This window comes from Chelon labrosus (genome assembly GCF_963514085.1).
Source record: "Chelon labrosus genome assembly, chromosome: 6".
Lineage (NCBI taxonomy): Eukaryota > Metazoa > Chordata > Actinopteri > Mugiliformes > Mugilidae > Chelon > Chelon labrosus.
In genome coordinates, this window is record NC_140342.1 from 12,252,686 (window position 1) to 12,267,649 (window position 14,964).

The 14,964-nt window shown below is 41.0% G+C and overlaps 1 protein-coding gene across 1 annotated transcript in view; it reads right to left on the reverse strand.

Moving 5' to 3' along the window:
- Nucleotides 1-14,514, reverse strand: part of ece2a (endothelin converting enzyme 2a) — a 74,142-nt gene extending 59,628 nt beyond the window's left edge. Inside the window, exons 1-2 of the mRNA XM_084546485.1 lie at nucleotides 14,348-14,514; nucleotides 12,862-13,026 (exon numbers count right to left, since the gene is read on the reverse strand). Coding sequence (XP_084402611.1) covers nucleotides 12,862-13,021 — 160 coding nt within the window. The 5' untranslated portion in view covers nucleotides 13,022-13,026; nucleotides 14,348-14,514. The remainder of the gene's footprint in view (nucleotides 1-12,861; nucleotides 13,027-14,347) is intronic.
- Nucleotides 14,515-14,964: the final 450 nt, after the last annotated feature.

Below are 14,964 nucleotides of genomic sequence, written 5' to 3' on the forward strand. Positions count from 1 at the left end.
TGTGGCTGACTGGTGTGATGTCCATTTCTGAAGTTCAGAGGGTGGGTTCAGTGGACTTTTCTGAGAGTGCTGTTGATGATATTTTTTTCACAGTAGAAATTTTAACTTGTCACGCCCTTGTAAGCCCTGTCACTGAGTGAGTATACACATCACCAGTAGAGACTTGGACCTGGTAAATGTAGTTGAAATGTCACTACAAATCATGTTATTAACTACACCTGTGCTTCGGCTGCTATAACTCACAAATGGAATTACTACTGCGTTTGTGAGCCTCCACCAACCAGTCAAGCTGTAGTTCATGTCCGTGTTCGTCCAGGATCTTAAAATACTACAAAAAATGTACTTTATTTGTTTGGGGACAATGGACTTAATCATTATATTGCGGTGAATTCCCATTATGCCTTCACTTAGAGACTATTTTTACAGAGGTTTTTCACATACTGGTTGACATCCATGAAGAGGAAGCGAACAGGATTGATTCTTATTTGACATTTCTGTTGATGTTGATCAACGAAAGCCTGTTTTGCACCCACAGTGACCTTTGACTGCTAAATTCTAATCCGTTCATCCTCGGGTCCAAGTGGACGTTTGTGCCAACTGTAATGAAACTCCCTCCAGGCGTTCCTGATTTATTGACTCACAAGAATGGGAGACCGTGGTGAGGTCTGAAAACATAATGCCTCTGTTACCAGTGCTGCAGAAGCATAAAAAGATTGTAACTAACAGTGATTTATTGGAAATTTATATATATGAATTAAACTGGCCATTTATACATTAAGTTTAAATATCTTAGTGATCTCTCAACATAAATCCTGCTCTACATTGTTTTCACAAATATACATGTTTACACAGCACTACATTCACTGGCAGGAGATTGAAGTGTCCAACTCTACACTACCACAGCAGGCTGACAGCAGCAGTGCGTCACCGGAGATAGCGAAATGCACTGGGACATCAGTGACGCACACGCGATACTATTACCTAGCTGATAGGGCTTTCCCTGCTCAGAGCTACATGATGACAGGTCAATGACGCCACTGAGACTCACACAGTGTCTCGCTCACGGTCAACAAGCAGTAGAGACTCCAGAAGGTTTATATTTTCTTTCAGAGACAAACAAAAACACTGTATACGACTGTATTTGTACTTGTATCGGGAGACAGTGAGCATATTTGGTCACTGATGTGTGTCTTTATCAGTATCCTGTCATATCAGCCTGATAATTGTCTTCAAAAGTGAGAGTTTTCAGACACTCAGTACTGCCAGATGCTCAGTTACTTGCGTGTATTATGATATACTTGTATATTTAAGGCATTAAATTACTGAACATTTATTTCAATGTCACTTGTGGCTCAATAGCAGTGCCATATGTGCTCCTATGTACCTGCTTCATGTACATCCATATTTGTCTCTTGTTAAACCTTACAAGAGCGTCATGAAATGGCGTCACTCTTTCATGGCTACTTATGAGTCCAAGCCATTATTTTATTGTTACAAGCTGATTTCCTCAGACAGAGCCTGTCACTGGAATCACAAATTTAAGTGTACAAGGTCACAGAGAAGCGACTTTTTGTGCTGCGACATACAGCCATTGTCACAGCAAGGGATGCTTGTCTCTTGATATTCATGACAAAAGAGCAGTGCGACTCCGAGCGCACTCGGGTGACCCTTCTGCGAGGTCGACGTGATGTCTTTTTTGAACAATGCACAGCGAGCTCCAGGATGACGCATCATTTCTTGAGAGGTGACTCTGGCTGCAGATGCACCTCTCAGCAGCCACTCTTCCTTCCTACTCCTCCTCTCCACTGGGGAAGGGGGAAGCAGTAACGGGATGAGGAGGAAGAGAAGAGGTGAAAGAGAGAGGAGAGCGAGGGAGGGATGTGAGAAAAGCTAATGTGATGCATGAGCGAGCAGAGGAGAAAGGAGTTTTTTAAAAAAGCCGAATCACTAATGTATTCTCCCACAGATTTGTTATAATTCTGCTTAAAACATAAAAAACTAACAGCAAATCAAAAAAAAAAAAAAATAGCTCAGGGGCTCCTGACGGTTAACATTAAAGCCTGCATCAAAATAATTCACTCACACATACTGTACAGATGCCAGTTTTACAAATGTATTACATTTGGTTGCTTTTGTGAAAAGGTGGACTCATCTCCCACCTTGTCAGCACACAGCATCCCCCTTAGACACTTCAACAAACACATCTGCAGGCACTCATCCTCTGTGGCACTTCAAATAAGGCTGTCGCGTGTGGTTGGCCAGAAAAGATGCTGCCCAATTTTGAAGGGGTGCTGTCATATTGAAACCACTTATAAGGTTCAGTTCACCCAAATTACCAAAAAAAAAGAAGAACCAAAAAAAAAGAGAGAAAGAAAAGAACCCACGCTTCACTGCAGTAGCATTTAGCCACGTAGCCAGCCTCTGGGATTTCTACCAGGATCACAAAACAATTAAAACTAAACTGAATTTTGTTCTCATGGCATTAAAAACGACATTTTAAACAACTTACTGTAAAAGCAAACTATCTTTCCATTATCTGTAAAGCCATTACTCTGGACAATCCATTGACCTTGTGGGAAACAATTTATTTTATTGGAACCATTCTCTACTGATTAAAATCATCCCTAAAGAAACACCTGACAGTGTTTGTGGCAGATTATCCAGCTTATTGTGGACACTGTTTCCAGAAAGCACTGGTGCTGCACCACTAATAAACCTCCCAGTCACTGCTATTGTATTAGGGTGGAAGCGGGTCTCAGAAACACATATCCTTAAGACTATGCCAGTAAAAAAACAATAAAAAAAAAATCTAAAAATCTATCGCATGACCATACATCACAAGACGCCAGTGGTACAATGTGTTTACTCATCTATACAGGGTGAATTATAAATGTATTCATCTGTCCCCTCACAAACCTGCTGAGGGCCTCTCTGTGTGGAGTCTGCATGTTCTCCCTGTGCCTGCGTGGCCCATGTTAAGTTAAACAGATATTCTACATGCAATGGTCGCCTGTCTCTGTGTTCGCCACCGTGATGGACTGCCAACCTGTCCAGGCTGTACCCTGCCTCTCGCCCAAAGTCAGCCGGGATACGCTCCAGCCTTCTGCAACCTTCTAAGGGATAAGTGGTAATAGATAGTGGATGAATGGATGATGGCAAAGGGACAACAGAAATTAGCTAGGTTTGCTAGCTAGTACGATCAAACTCTTACATATTTTGAACGTTACATTTAACTTCTCATCTCTCAATATAAAGTGTTTCCAGACAGCTAAGGTCTTCAGCATGTTGTCTTTGCTTTAATAGCAAACTACAGCATCACAGCCTGACATACACAGCCCTGCTGTGAGTGAGGTATGTCAGGCATCCGTCCTTGGATGGTATATATGTTTACATATTAATGGTAAAACCAAAAAGTGTACACATATATTCTAATTATTTCACCATTACCTCTGATGTCTGACACAAATGTGAGCCACTTTCTTTTCCTCCATACATTTTTTACATCCCCTCTCCTCACCCAATCCACTTATGGTTTCCAGCACATGGCTCAGCCTCACAACAGCAGCACTTGTAAGAGCATAATTGTATGCATCACACATTTAATCTAATCAAGTAGCCAGTAGACTCATTGGTGTGCTGTATAATTTACACTCTGGAAGTGAGTTACAGTCTCCCCCCTTCCAATGGCTGCATTAATACTGTAAGTGAATGAGTCAGGATAGTGTGTGTGTGTGTGTGTGTGTGTGTGTCCACACAGTGGGGGTGACCACACACACTTCACCAAGGACGTTTAGTGTCATTGAAAACTGAGCTATTCACTGACCAAAAAAAAAAAAAAAGCATTCACACACATCAAACACTCTCCTCAGTTTTTCTGTGTGTCGTTTACACACACACCCACACACGTAATCGTAGGTTGGAAGAGTTTTGATTATGAGACATCTTCTAATTGTCCCAGAACAAAGAAACTCCCACTGCGACATCAGAAACCCTGTGAGACACACACACAGACACACACACATACACACACACTAGTGCACTCCCTCTGCGCTCTGTTTATCAGGGCCAGGCCCATCGATCATCCTAGCCTGGTTGCCCGGGTAACCCCGTTATTATTCAAAGCACGGAGCACCAGCTTGCAGAGAGCGCTGTGTATATGTATGTGTTAGTCAGGTAGTGGAGATTCCCATTGGCTCGTAGGCAAAGCAGCCACAAGTCCGGGCACCCTCCTTCACAGCGTCCTCCCTGCTCTGCATACCTAAGAGGGTGGACGTGACCATACCTCACCACACATAGCTCAGGGGACAGCAACTGGAGCACAATTATCTCTCCCATATAATTTCACATTCTCTTCATTTCTATCACCTAGCACCACCAGCATCTCTACTCCCCGCCCTTCTGATTTTCATTCAGCATCTTTCCTCCATTTTTCCATCCTTGCTTTGGTGCATTTCATTCAGCTTGCACCCCTCTGTGCTCACTCCCTCTCTTATTTTTCATTCACGTTCTGCGGCTCAGAGGCTCATTCATAAACAGAACCACTCCTTACAGCGGCAAAAAGTAAGGGAAGGGGAGAGGAGGGTTACCCCTACTGACTTACTGACTGCTGCATGGTGAGGGCTCCCTGAAAACGAAAAACAGCCAATGCAGAATCAGAGTAGAGGGGAGGGGGGAGAGAAAAGAGAGGTTAGGGGGGTGAGAATCCATTCCCCTCATGCTACACTCTCTTTCACCTCCCCTGTTAATTTTTTTTTTTCCAGTCAGCCATTCATCCCTACCACTGTTCATTCATTCATTCATTCAAACCGCCCTCCATTCACAATGCGGCAGTTGTGCATCTGCTGCAGATGCTGCAGCTGATCTTGGTAAAGACAGACAATGCAGTGGTTTGCCGTTTGTGTGCACGGACAGTATAGATGGGTGTGTGTAATTTCCCTCAGGCTGAGGCCAGAGGACACTGCAGACAAAACAACCTTTACTGCCTTTGTTTGTTGAGCATCTACACATGTCACTGTATTACACTGCTCCTGCAAAAAAACTGTACTTCTTCCTCGTTACTGCTGAACATTACCGAACAAGACGAATCGCTCAGTATCATCAATGAAAGACAGTGACACGAGTCTTATTAACATATACACTTATCAGAGATTGTCAGGCCCCAGGCATCACACATTCAACAAAAGAGGTTGAATGTGTGAGGCTAAATACATGAAACCAATATATTTCTTCAACGCCACTGCAAATAAACTGGACGTCAACAGCTACCGCAAACTAAGGTAGGGACAGGAGGGACTGAGCTGATACCAGCCTATCTGATCAGACATGCTCCGCCTCTGGCCACCACAGGAAGGAAGAGCTGCAATCAATAAAAGGAAAGAGAAGAGTGAAATGGCCCAGGCCTTTTTCTCTTGGTTCTATTATTTTTCTGAATGGCGCCTATTGCTCACAGCCTCGCAGCTATTGCTATTCCAAGAGTGGAGAGGAGATGTGTGCATGCATGTGCTTGCCCGTGCGGCGAACATGAGACATGAGAGAAGGAAGAAGTGCACAGAGAAGAGGAAAAGTGAAGTTGGACCTCCTGACAGTTGCTCAGACTTAACTCCTGGCTTCAAATCACTGTCACTCTAACCCCTCCTCTGGTATGTCACCAGTTACTTTCCATCCCATCAGCATTTTGTGTCTGTGCATGTTGAACACTGCAGAGGAAAAAAAGATGTGAGAGGACTGTCACCAAACGCTGAAATATAATCCCACAGCTAGGCCTATACAGTATATTCCTGCAGCTCGACATGTTATGGATACAGTGGAAATGTTGGACGGGCAACAGTTTGAATCTCTTTGAACTTGTTCTTCAAGATAAAGGAAAGTAATATTTTTAAATCACCTTTTAAAAATATCAGCGTTTCTGACATCTGCTTTTGAACAATCTCCCAGGTGGTATTCTTTTAGGGTTTGAAAGTTTTAAAGGCGTTAACAGCCTACAAATCCCCCCACAACAGTTCAGTGGGACTGGACTTTATATTGGACAGCAGACAAACAGTATTGATGCTGTTTGACATTCAGCGCGGCTTGGAGGACTTTATTCTAAATCTATAATAATAATGATTCTACGTATTAAATATGCAACACACATTGAATAGGGGTGTGCGATACTACAGTATTTAACAAAGTCAAAACAGCAGCAGTGACTGACTCTAGTAATGTGCACACCTCAAGAGGGATGCCGATTTCTGAATGAGCCGTAGCTCAACATAATAGCCCTGCAAACAGTCAGTTGGATTCTCCTGTGAAAAGCTCAGCTCCCAAAGCTCTCAACACTACTGTAAACACCTCTGCTCCAGCTATATATAGCTGGACCGGCCTAGGGCACGCAGGTCGACATCTTTGATACCAAATACTGTCAAACGGGCACATGAGAGCGCAAGGGAAGCATGAGAGAAACAATGGTCGGCCAAGAAAAAGAGAACTGAGACAACAAGGACATATGGGGGAAACAAGGGGCCATCGGGAAGTGATAGAAGAACGTGATGTAGAGGGAGAGAAGGAGATGGGTGTGAGGGATAAGTAAAATGAGGCTAGAGGAAGAAAAGGTGGTGGAGGGAGGTTGCATAGTTGCCGATATGCAGTCATGTTCTTTATAAGAAGGCATGGTATTATTATAATCAAGACTCTAAATCTGGGTGTTGCACAGCTGTGCGGCAGCTGACTGAACAGTTCTACTCATGGTCTTTCACTCTTCCTTAGCCCATAAACACCACGTACATTGCCCTCAGGAGCTGAAAGGACACAGGAAGAGACACACCAATGATGTCAGCAGGTCAGTTAAAAAAGGGAAACACACACAAAACCCTCTATAACTATTACATGCACACTGGAGCTGCACAGAAAATGACTTGTCTTGCCAAAGTGCTGTACACAGACATGAGAATAGATATAACACATAAAATAATTAGAAACACAATTCAAATCACACAACAATTAAACAATAAAAATGAGACAAAAATTGTGTTTTAAGAGAGGGTCAAGTTTTTTTGTGACCCGATCCGATACCGATCCTTTAATATTCAGTATCAGCTGATCCGAGTCCCAATCTTATCTTAAATAAACAAAATTTTATCCCCTGGAGATTCAGAAATTTGGCGTCAGAGGTTTTTAAGACTTTTACAGGAGAATTTAATAATAAATGATCAAAACCTGATAATTCAAGAAGTTGTTTCAGCTCTGAAGTAAATAAAACAATGCAAAACTATCTACCTACAATGTCATAAGTTTCCTAACGCCAAAGATTGTGCTCATATAGCTTATGCTGTATGATCAACAGTCCATAAAATATATTTACTTTACAATTAGACATAAAGAGTACTAAATGATTCATCAGATCAATAAGTTAAAGTAAAAAATCCAAAGTAGAGCCAGAGAGGAACCTTTTAGTTTGACGGCATAAATTTAGTTCTGAGAAAGCTTCAGTGATCCTCGGTATTCCCTCTGGTAAAACATTTCACAAAAACTTTATTCTAATTCTTAATCATCAGCACTGACGCAAAAAACAAAACAAAAAAAAAAACCACCCACACGTATTTTAGTAGCCCCATGGATCATAAAAGGCAGTTCTTGGTCTGACTGCGGAGATTGTATGTCATGTCCTCTGTACCAGGTGCACTGAACATAGATAATCTCTGGATACCACCACACACACTGCAGGATAAAAGAGCCATTACATCATCACCCCTCGCCTTGGGGAGTGAGCCATGAGCGGTGACCACCGGGAGACGTGGGGACATTACATCACTGGCAGCAGCCTGGAGCGGGCCATAAAAGAAAGAGCCGCGGCTCTGTGGCAAGCGGGAACTGAACCGCGTGCGAGCTGATCGTTGCTAATGCTCGGTAATGTTGTTAACTCACATACTGGTCAGATGGAGGGGTCAGGGACTGCTTGACGCAATGCTGTGACACACACCACCGCGGGCCTTGGGCTTACCGACGAGCCAGGCCAGTTAGTAATGTGTGTAATAATAATAATATTACGTAGGACGCACATCACACATTCAAAATAATGGACGATTATGTTTAAGGCTTGGGTTTATGCCACACATATTTTGTCCCGTACGGCTTTTCATAATCCAGCACACATCAGTATTTTGATTTGTGCTGCTCTTTATCATTATTTAAAGTAATGTTTCTGCACGGTGGTCTGTAAATGAGCAACATTCGGCAACATTTTGAAGCAGAAACAGCACTGGCTGAATGTGCTCACAGTGGGTGTGTAAGTGGGCAGTGCAACTAAATCTGAACAGGATATGTTATTATGAATGCGTTAACCACACTGTTGATCATGAGGGACCAACGGATCAATACTGAACAAAGTATCTTTTTTTCTTTTTTTGTCAAACTCAATGCTCAGATTCCTGAGAAAAATGGAAAAAATGGAACACTGGAAGAGCTGCACAGGATGGGAACTTGACAACAACATACTGATACTAAACACTGATAACTCCACTGTACTTCCCTCCCCTCAGGTTAAGAGTCTGGGTGTCATCCTCGACAGCGCTCTATCTCTGGAAACCCACGCTTACTTCCACCTCTGCAACACAACTCTGTTCTTTTTGGTTTACCGTCCAAGTGTCTCCACAAACTTCAACTGGTCCAAAACGCTGCATCCCGTATCATCACCCAAACTCCCTCCCGTGGACAACATCACCCCAGTTCTTCAGCTGCTCCACTGGCTTCCAGGAAAATCCCACATTGAATACAAGGTCCTGCTATTTACCTTCAAGGCCCATCACAACCAAGCTCCATCATATCTATCTGAACTCTAATTATATATACCCTCACATACTCTCAGATCCTCCTCAGCCACCCAACTTACCTGCACCACCTGCCCGACTGTCCACCATGGGTTTTAGAGCATTCAGTCGCTCAGCTCCACACATTTTTTTAAATAGCTTACTCCATTTAACCCGCTCATTGCTATGTACTTAGATCTGCATTTATAATATTGTATTGTGTGTTTTATTCTTATGCTTTATGTATTGTTGTTTTACGTGAGTGTTTTGAAAGGCGCCCACAAGTAAAATGTATTATTATTATTATTATTAGTTATTATTACTGGCTGTTCTGCTATGTTACCAGAAAGACTTTAAATATATAAAGTCACGACAACACCTTTTGAAACATTTATATGTAAAAGGAAATACTGTCTTTATGAAGCCAGAGTGAAGATGTAAGTCTTTAAAAACATGTTACAAATACAAACTGTGATTTTAGAAACAGCCGGTGGTTTATAAAACTCCAGAAATGAATGGTATATAAAATCTTCAGACACAGATTCAGCGAGTATTTCCAGCAGCAGGACAGTGAGTGTGGGTTTGACCCAAAATAAACAACAGCACACACGTTCGATAAAGTACCATGCCTGCGAGTGCAACAGTGCAGCACATACAACTTTTTTTGGAGAGCATGGAGCGCCGTGGCACAGAAGATGAACTATATTCAGCCACATGAGCCGATACTTGCTTGTAGGATTATATTATTTAGTTTGATGGAATTTATTCACAATGGGACAGATATAAATATTTAGAAATTCAGTGGTATCTCACCAAAGTTCCTCCTGCTAGTCTTGAAAATCCACATTAATCGTATCCGAATATCAGAGAACTAAGATGACATTAATGTCGGACTGTGCTTGTGCTATCATGTAATTTCACATGATCTGAAATCTGCTGTCATACAGAGACAGGACTGTGCGTTGTAACTATATTCAATAGAAGACAATCCAAACTAATATCAAAAGGCATAAGTAGGACACTCAGAAGTGAAAGTGTAGCGATAGGGAAGCCAACCTTCTTCAGAAAAGATGTGTGAAAGCAGTGGGATGGAGAGAAATCAAGTAAATGAGAAATTAACAGCAACGTGGGAGAAAGAAACCAACTAAAAAATACAGGAAAAAAACATAGAAGGAGAAAAACTTAAAAACTTCCAGGATGAAACGCTGGAGAACTCTCTGCGTCTTCGTGTCCCTCCCGATACTCTTTCTCCTTGTGCTGTGCAGAAGATCTTAATGGAAATGACCTCCATCTGAGACAGCTGAGTGGCCTAAACCTGATTAGTTATTTACCTCCCTTCCATCTCTCTTTCCTCTATGCTCTCCTCAACACACAAACAGCAGAGTGGCGCCTCTTTCTCCAAGTATTCCCTCCTCTCTCTAAAGTTAAACCCTGTTCCCACGATGGTGACGGTAATTTCTTGTGTCATTTTATGAGACGAATGACGGCATGCAGCGTTTTAGTAACTATTCATGTCCACACAACACGTGACGGTTAACGTGGCTTTAGGTTAGGCTTCCCTGTATAGCCCCCATGCGTGCATGTGTGTTGCTGAAGGAGACGGCCACACGTGCTGGTCACAAGAGATGCGTGATTCCACTATTTGCCGAGTGAGGAGAGACAGAAAGAGATGGGAGCTCTCAAGCGATATAATGGCTCTCCATTGGGTTTAAATCAGCGTGCAGAAAGTGGTCTGCCATGGTGATGCATGGCGCAGTGTAATGCAGGAGAGAAGCAGGAGAAGATATTTTATATATCAGACTCTGGAGTCTCTAATCCCACTCACGCCTCTGCTGTAGGTGTGCCTGTGACGCACAATAAAAAAGTGAGGTAGCATACTATCTGTCAGTCATTATTGCTTCAGTTTTTAACCAGCTGGGTCTCAGACCAAAAACATCCAAATTAAAATCAGCAAGTCATCATAAAGTTGGTCTGTATTCTGTGATCTTGCAGTAACAACACAGAGCGCTTTTTGTCGCGGAAAGAAAACCCAACTTTTGACAACCCCACCAGTCCTGCCATCCCCGACACAGACACACGTAGCAGGAAGCCCCTGTCACTCCCTGACACAAATTTAACAAACCCTCTGACACATACACAAACACCACTGCACATGCATAAACAAGGCTTACAACCAAAAGAGAAAGACCACCACAGCCCTCTGTGCTTCTGTAAAGGAATAACAGCCTAACAAAAAGACGGTAAAGCTGGCATTCAGCCTTTTGTCCACAGCTTATAACTCACCCAAATCATCCTAATAAAAAAAAAAACAGTTCACTAAAATTATGTTTTTACAACCATTTAACCTTAATGCTCATTACTGCTTCCAATAAAATAGATGACATCACACTGTACAACTGTAACCTCTGTAAAAAAAATGCTTGTTTTGATCATGTGTAAACAGAGAAGACATCAAATTAGGAATGAGTGCAATGCACAGCAGCGCAGTCAGAGCAAACTTAGCAGGCAAATAATAATATTACATGCAAATAAAAACAAAACAGCAAGAATACAGGTAAGTATTTGTGCTAATTGATTATATAATCTCTCTATATACGCTCTATTATGCAGCTCAGGTTCCCATACAGACTGAATCTGTTGTGTTCAGCTGCTAAAACAGTTCAAATGTGTAGCTTGTTTTACAGAGGCCATTAAAAATGTACTGCAGCTATCAGTGTGTGCAAGGGAGCTGGATTTATTTTAATGCAACAGTGACACTTTGTGGACATTTTGTAGAAATGTCGCAGCAGGACAAACAATTTAACGAGTCAAGATGAACAAATATAATCGGCAAAAGTAAACTTAGAAAGAACTTTTTGTCTACAGAATATATACTCACATATATACCTACATGCATTTTAATATAACAGCCCTGCACTAAACCTTAGCTTCATTAAATTTGTTGAACATAACTCTGGTTGATTTAACTACGTTTTAATTCTGGAGGCTGTAGTTTATAGTTATGTTGAATTATATAATATTGTACCGACACATGTTTCTATTATTTTGACAACCCTATTTTAGTGGGCTAGGCTAAATAACGAAACACTTTAACTCGTTACAGTTTAACAGCACCACAAACGACATCCTCCAAAATGATTATACACTTTAAATCACCACCTTTATTATACTGTGTCAAAATAAACTGAACATCATATCAGTCATGAAGGAGGATTTAGTGCAGGTTTGTTATATTACAATGCATTCATCTTCAGTTGTGTACTTAATGGAGCAGCAAGTGAAAGCATATCCAGGCTGTACTGAAAAGCTGCTATCAGTTACTATCTTACTTACATCTGAACAGACTTCTATATAAAGAAAGAAGTATGTAATAAGAAACCAGAGGTATGTGGATTGTCTGATATTTGTCCATAACAGAAGAACATATAAGCTGTTATTTATTAATACCAGACACAAGAACATTTAGTTTCCTCCCTGATGTGTCAAGAGATTTCATAACAAAATGTTTGTCTTTGCACACTAATTACCTGGCATAAACTGTAAAGGAGATTGTACCAGTATGGCATGATGGAAGTAAAATGCTTACTTCCTTGTGAAGTTTATTCTCTTACAACAAAACTCAGGAGATGTCATCGACAATTTTCAGACAATACGTAGCTCTATTATTTAAAAACCTACTGTGCAGCAGATGCCTCCACACTGCAGCCAGATGTCAAAAAGTATTCAGGCCACTTCACCCACACCAACGCACCACGATAACTGAATGCAAATTACTGTCTTGGTGATTATAATGACAGTAATGACAACCATGGCGACGATATTTGACAGTCATAATGACAAATGGCGGCAGGGAATTTCCCTCTATTTGACAGCAGACGGTGGAGAGGTGACAGGAATCAGAAAGGAACTCTGACATGTGACACAAACACAGGTCCCCATCCGGACTCAAACCAGGGGCCTTTGCAACTTTGATCAGGATGTTCAGAAGGAGACAATATGGACATAATACTGAATAGAAATAGGTGTCTGAGTACAGCATTGCGTGGTAAAAGAATACGAGTACATTAAAACTACTCACCCAGTATAAGAATAGAGTCTTCTTTCTTGACAAATTTTTCCAGAAGGTGTCTGAATTTGGAGAAGCTCCCCAGCCAGTCATAGGACTGCTCTGTCTTGTATCTTTCATCCCAGTAGCCAACGTCTTTGTACCTGGAGTTGTTATCTGGCACGTAGTCCATATTCTCTGTGACAAACACAAAATATGCTTCAGTACAAAACAATTGCACAGTTTCATTATTTGTATTCATACTCTAATCCAACAGGAAGCCCCTATTAAAAAAATGTATATATATATTTCAGACTGCTGGTGCTTGTCACATCTGTTTAGTTATCATTATAAAAGTTCATTGGGGAGGACGTAAACATTTAAGTGACCTGTAAGGGTTATAAAAAAATAACAGTGCAAACTTTCATTTTAAATTTGTGTCTTCACTGTCACAGATGTGGATGCGTGCCCATAAGTCTATACATCGTCAAGTATTTCTTAGCTTTTATCAAGTAGTGACTGTGGATAACTTGCAATTTCTGCAGGAAAGTTTTACACCGGTTGTTTAGACCATTGTCAAACAACCAGTGATGTTTTAGTGGGTGTAATACATCTTGTTACTGTAACATCCTGTAGAGCTGTAACAATTCAATGAGCAGAAACTAATCAGCTACCAATAAGTCATACCAGTATGTGACCAAAAGTCAAAATGATCAACATTCTTCTGATACAGTCTCTTAAATGTGAAGATGTTGTGCCCCTTTCCATTTCACATTACTGTGAATTAAATATCTTTAGGTTTTATATTGTTGGTGAGACACAACAAGACACATAAATGATGCCTCCTTTTCTTTGGGGGAATTTTGAATGGCATGTCCTACTATTTCTTGACTTTATACTGCAAACAGTTAACTGTGAAAAGTAATCAAATGAATCAGGAAAATAATCACTAAATGCGATGCACCTGTGAGCTTTCATGACGGTTGTTTTATGTGTGTCAATAAAGTTGGCCAATTTGAATATTTTCACACCGATAGAAATTGAAATTTTTATTTGTAGAGCTCTGTTGCTGTTTAAAGAACTTGAAATTTTTGATTTAATAATATAAATATATATAGTTTTATAGTATATTATGATTTTAATTATTTGTAATGTTGTTGTTCAGTGCTGCCACTTAACGGTCAGAAGCTGTATTACAACTAGCTAGCTTCTACTCAACAAATTACATTTTCCTCGTGTATAAACGTATTTTTGTTGACTTAAGGACCACAAAAATGTTTTTATCTTTCTCACAAGTGGCTTTTTATATTTCTATATGTCACCGTTGACAAAATGAGCTAGTTATTAACATTTAAATGACTGCACGGCTGCATTGCTCTTAAGCTAACGGTGCTAACGCTAACGTGAGAGCAGTGTTGAACTTACTGACAGAGAGCAACGTTTAGTCGATTAAACTTTACCTGTAGCTGTGACACAGTATTAAACACGTATATTACATACTGTTCATGTAGTCACTTACAATTTCCTCGTTAACTTCTGTGGTTTTGAAGCAAGGTTTTAAAAAGCCGGTCTTGTGTCAGAATCTGTTTCCTTTACGGGATGTATTCCTCCAGTTGGCCCGCCCCCCTCCGAAAGCAGCGAAGTAGTGGTGGACGCGGCGCGCGATCACAGCAAAGCTCGCCCCCGAAATATCAGGCTCGTACCCGCTCGTACCACACTAGGCTCGTACCCTCTGCTCGTACCACGGATCTACTATCGCATACAAAATAAAAACACAAACATATATCCATGTTTTCACATTCTTGACAATATTGAATATTCTAAATAATCTGAGGATGTTTTCATGCATGTGTGCAGATTAGACTCAACTAATTTATTCTTTTACCCATTCAGTAATCCATACTGTACATGTACAGAACTGTTTTAAATAATTATACTTCATGATTAGAATAATTTTATACTTATTATAAGTATTTAGTGCAAAGGAGATTTGCAAACGCGCGTCCACCGAGCTGTTATCGAGGGGCGGGCCGAGGGGGGAAACACATCCCGTAGAGGGGACAGATTCTAACATAAGAGCGGTTCCACGTGTTGTAGTTGACATCAAAAAATAGTCTCGAGACAGTAATTGTAGAT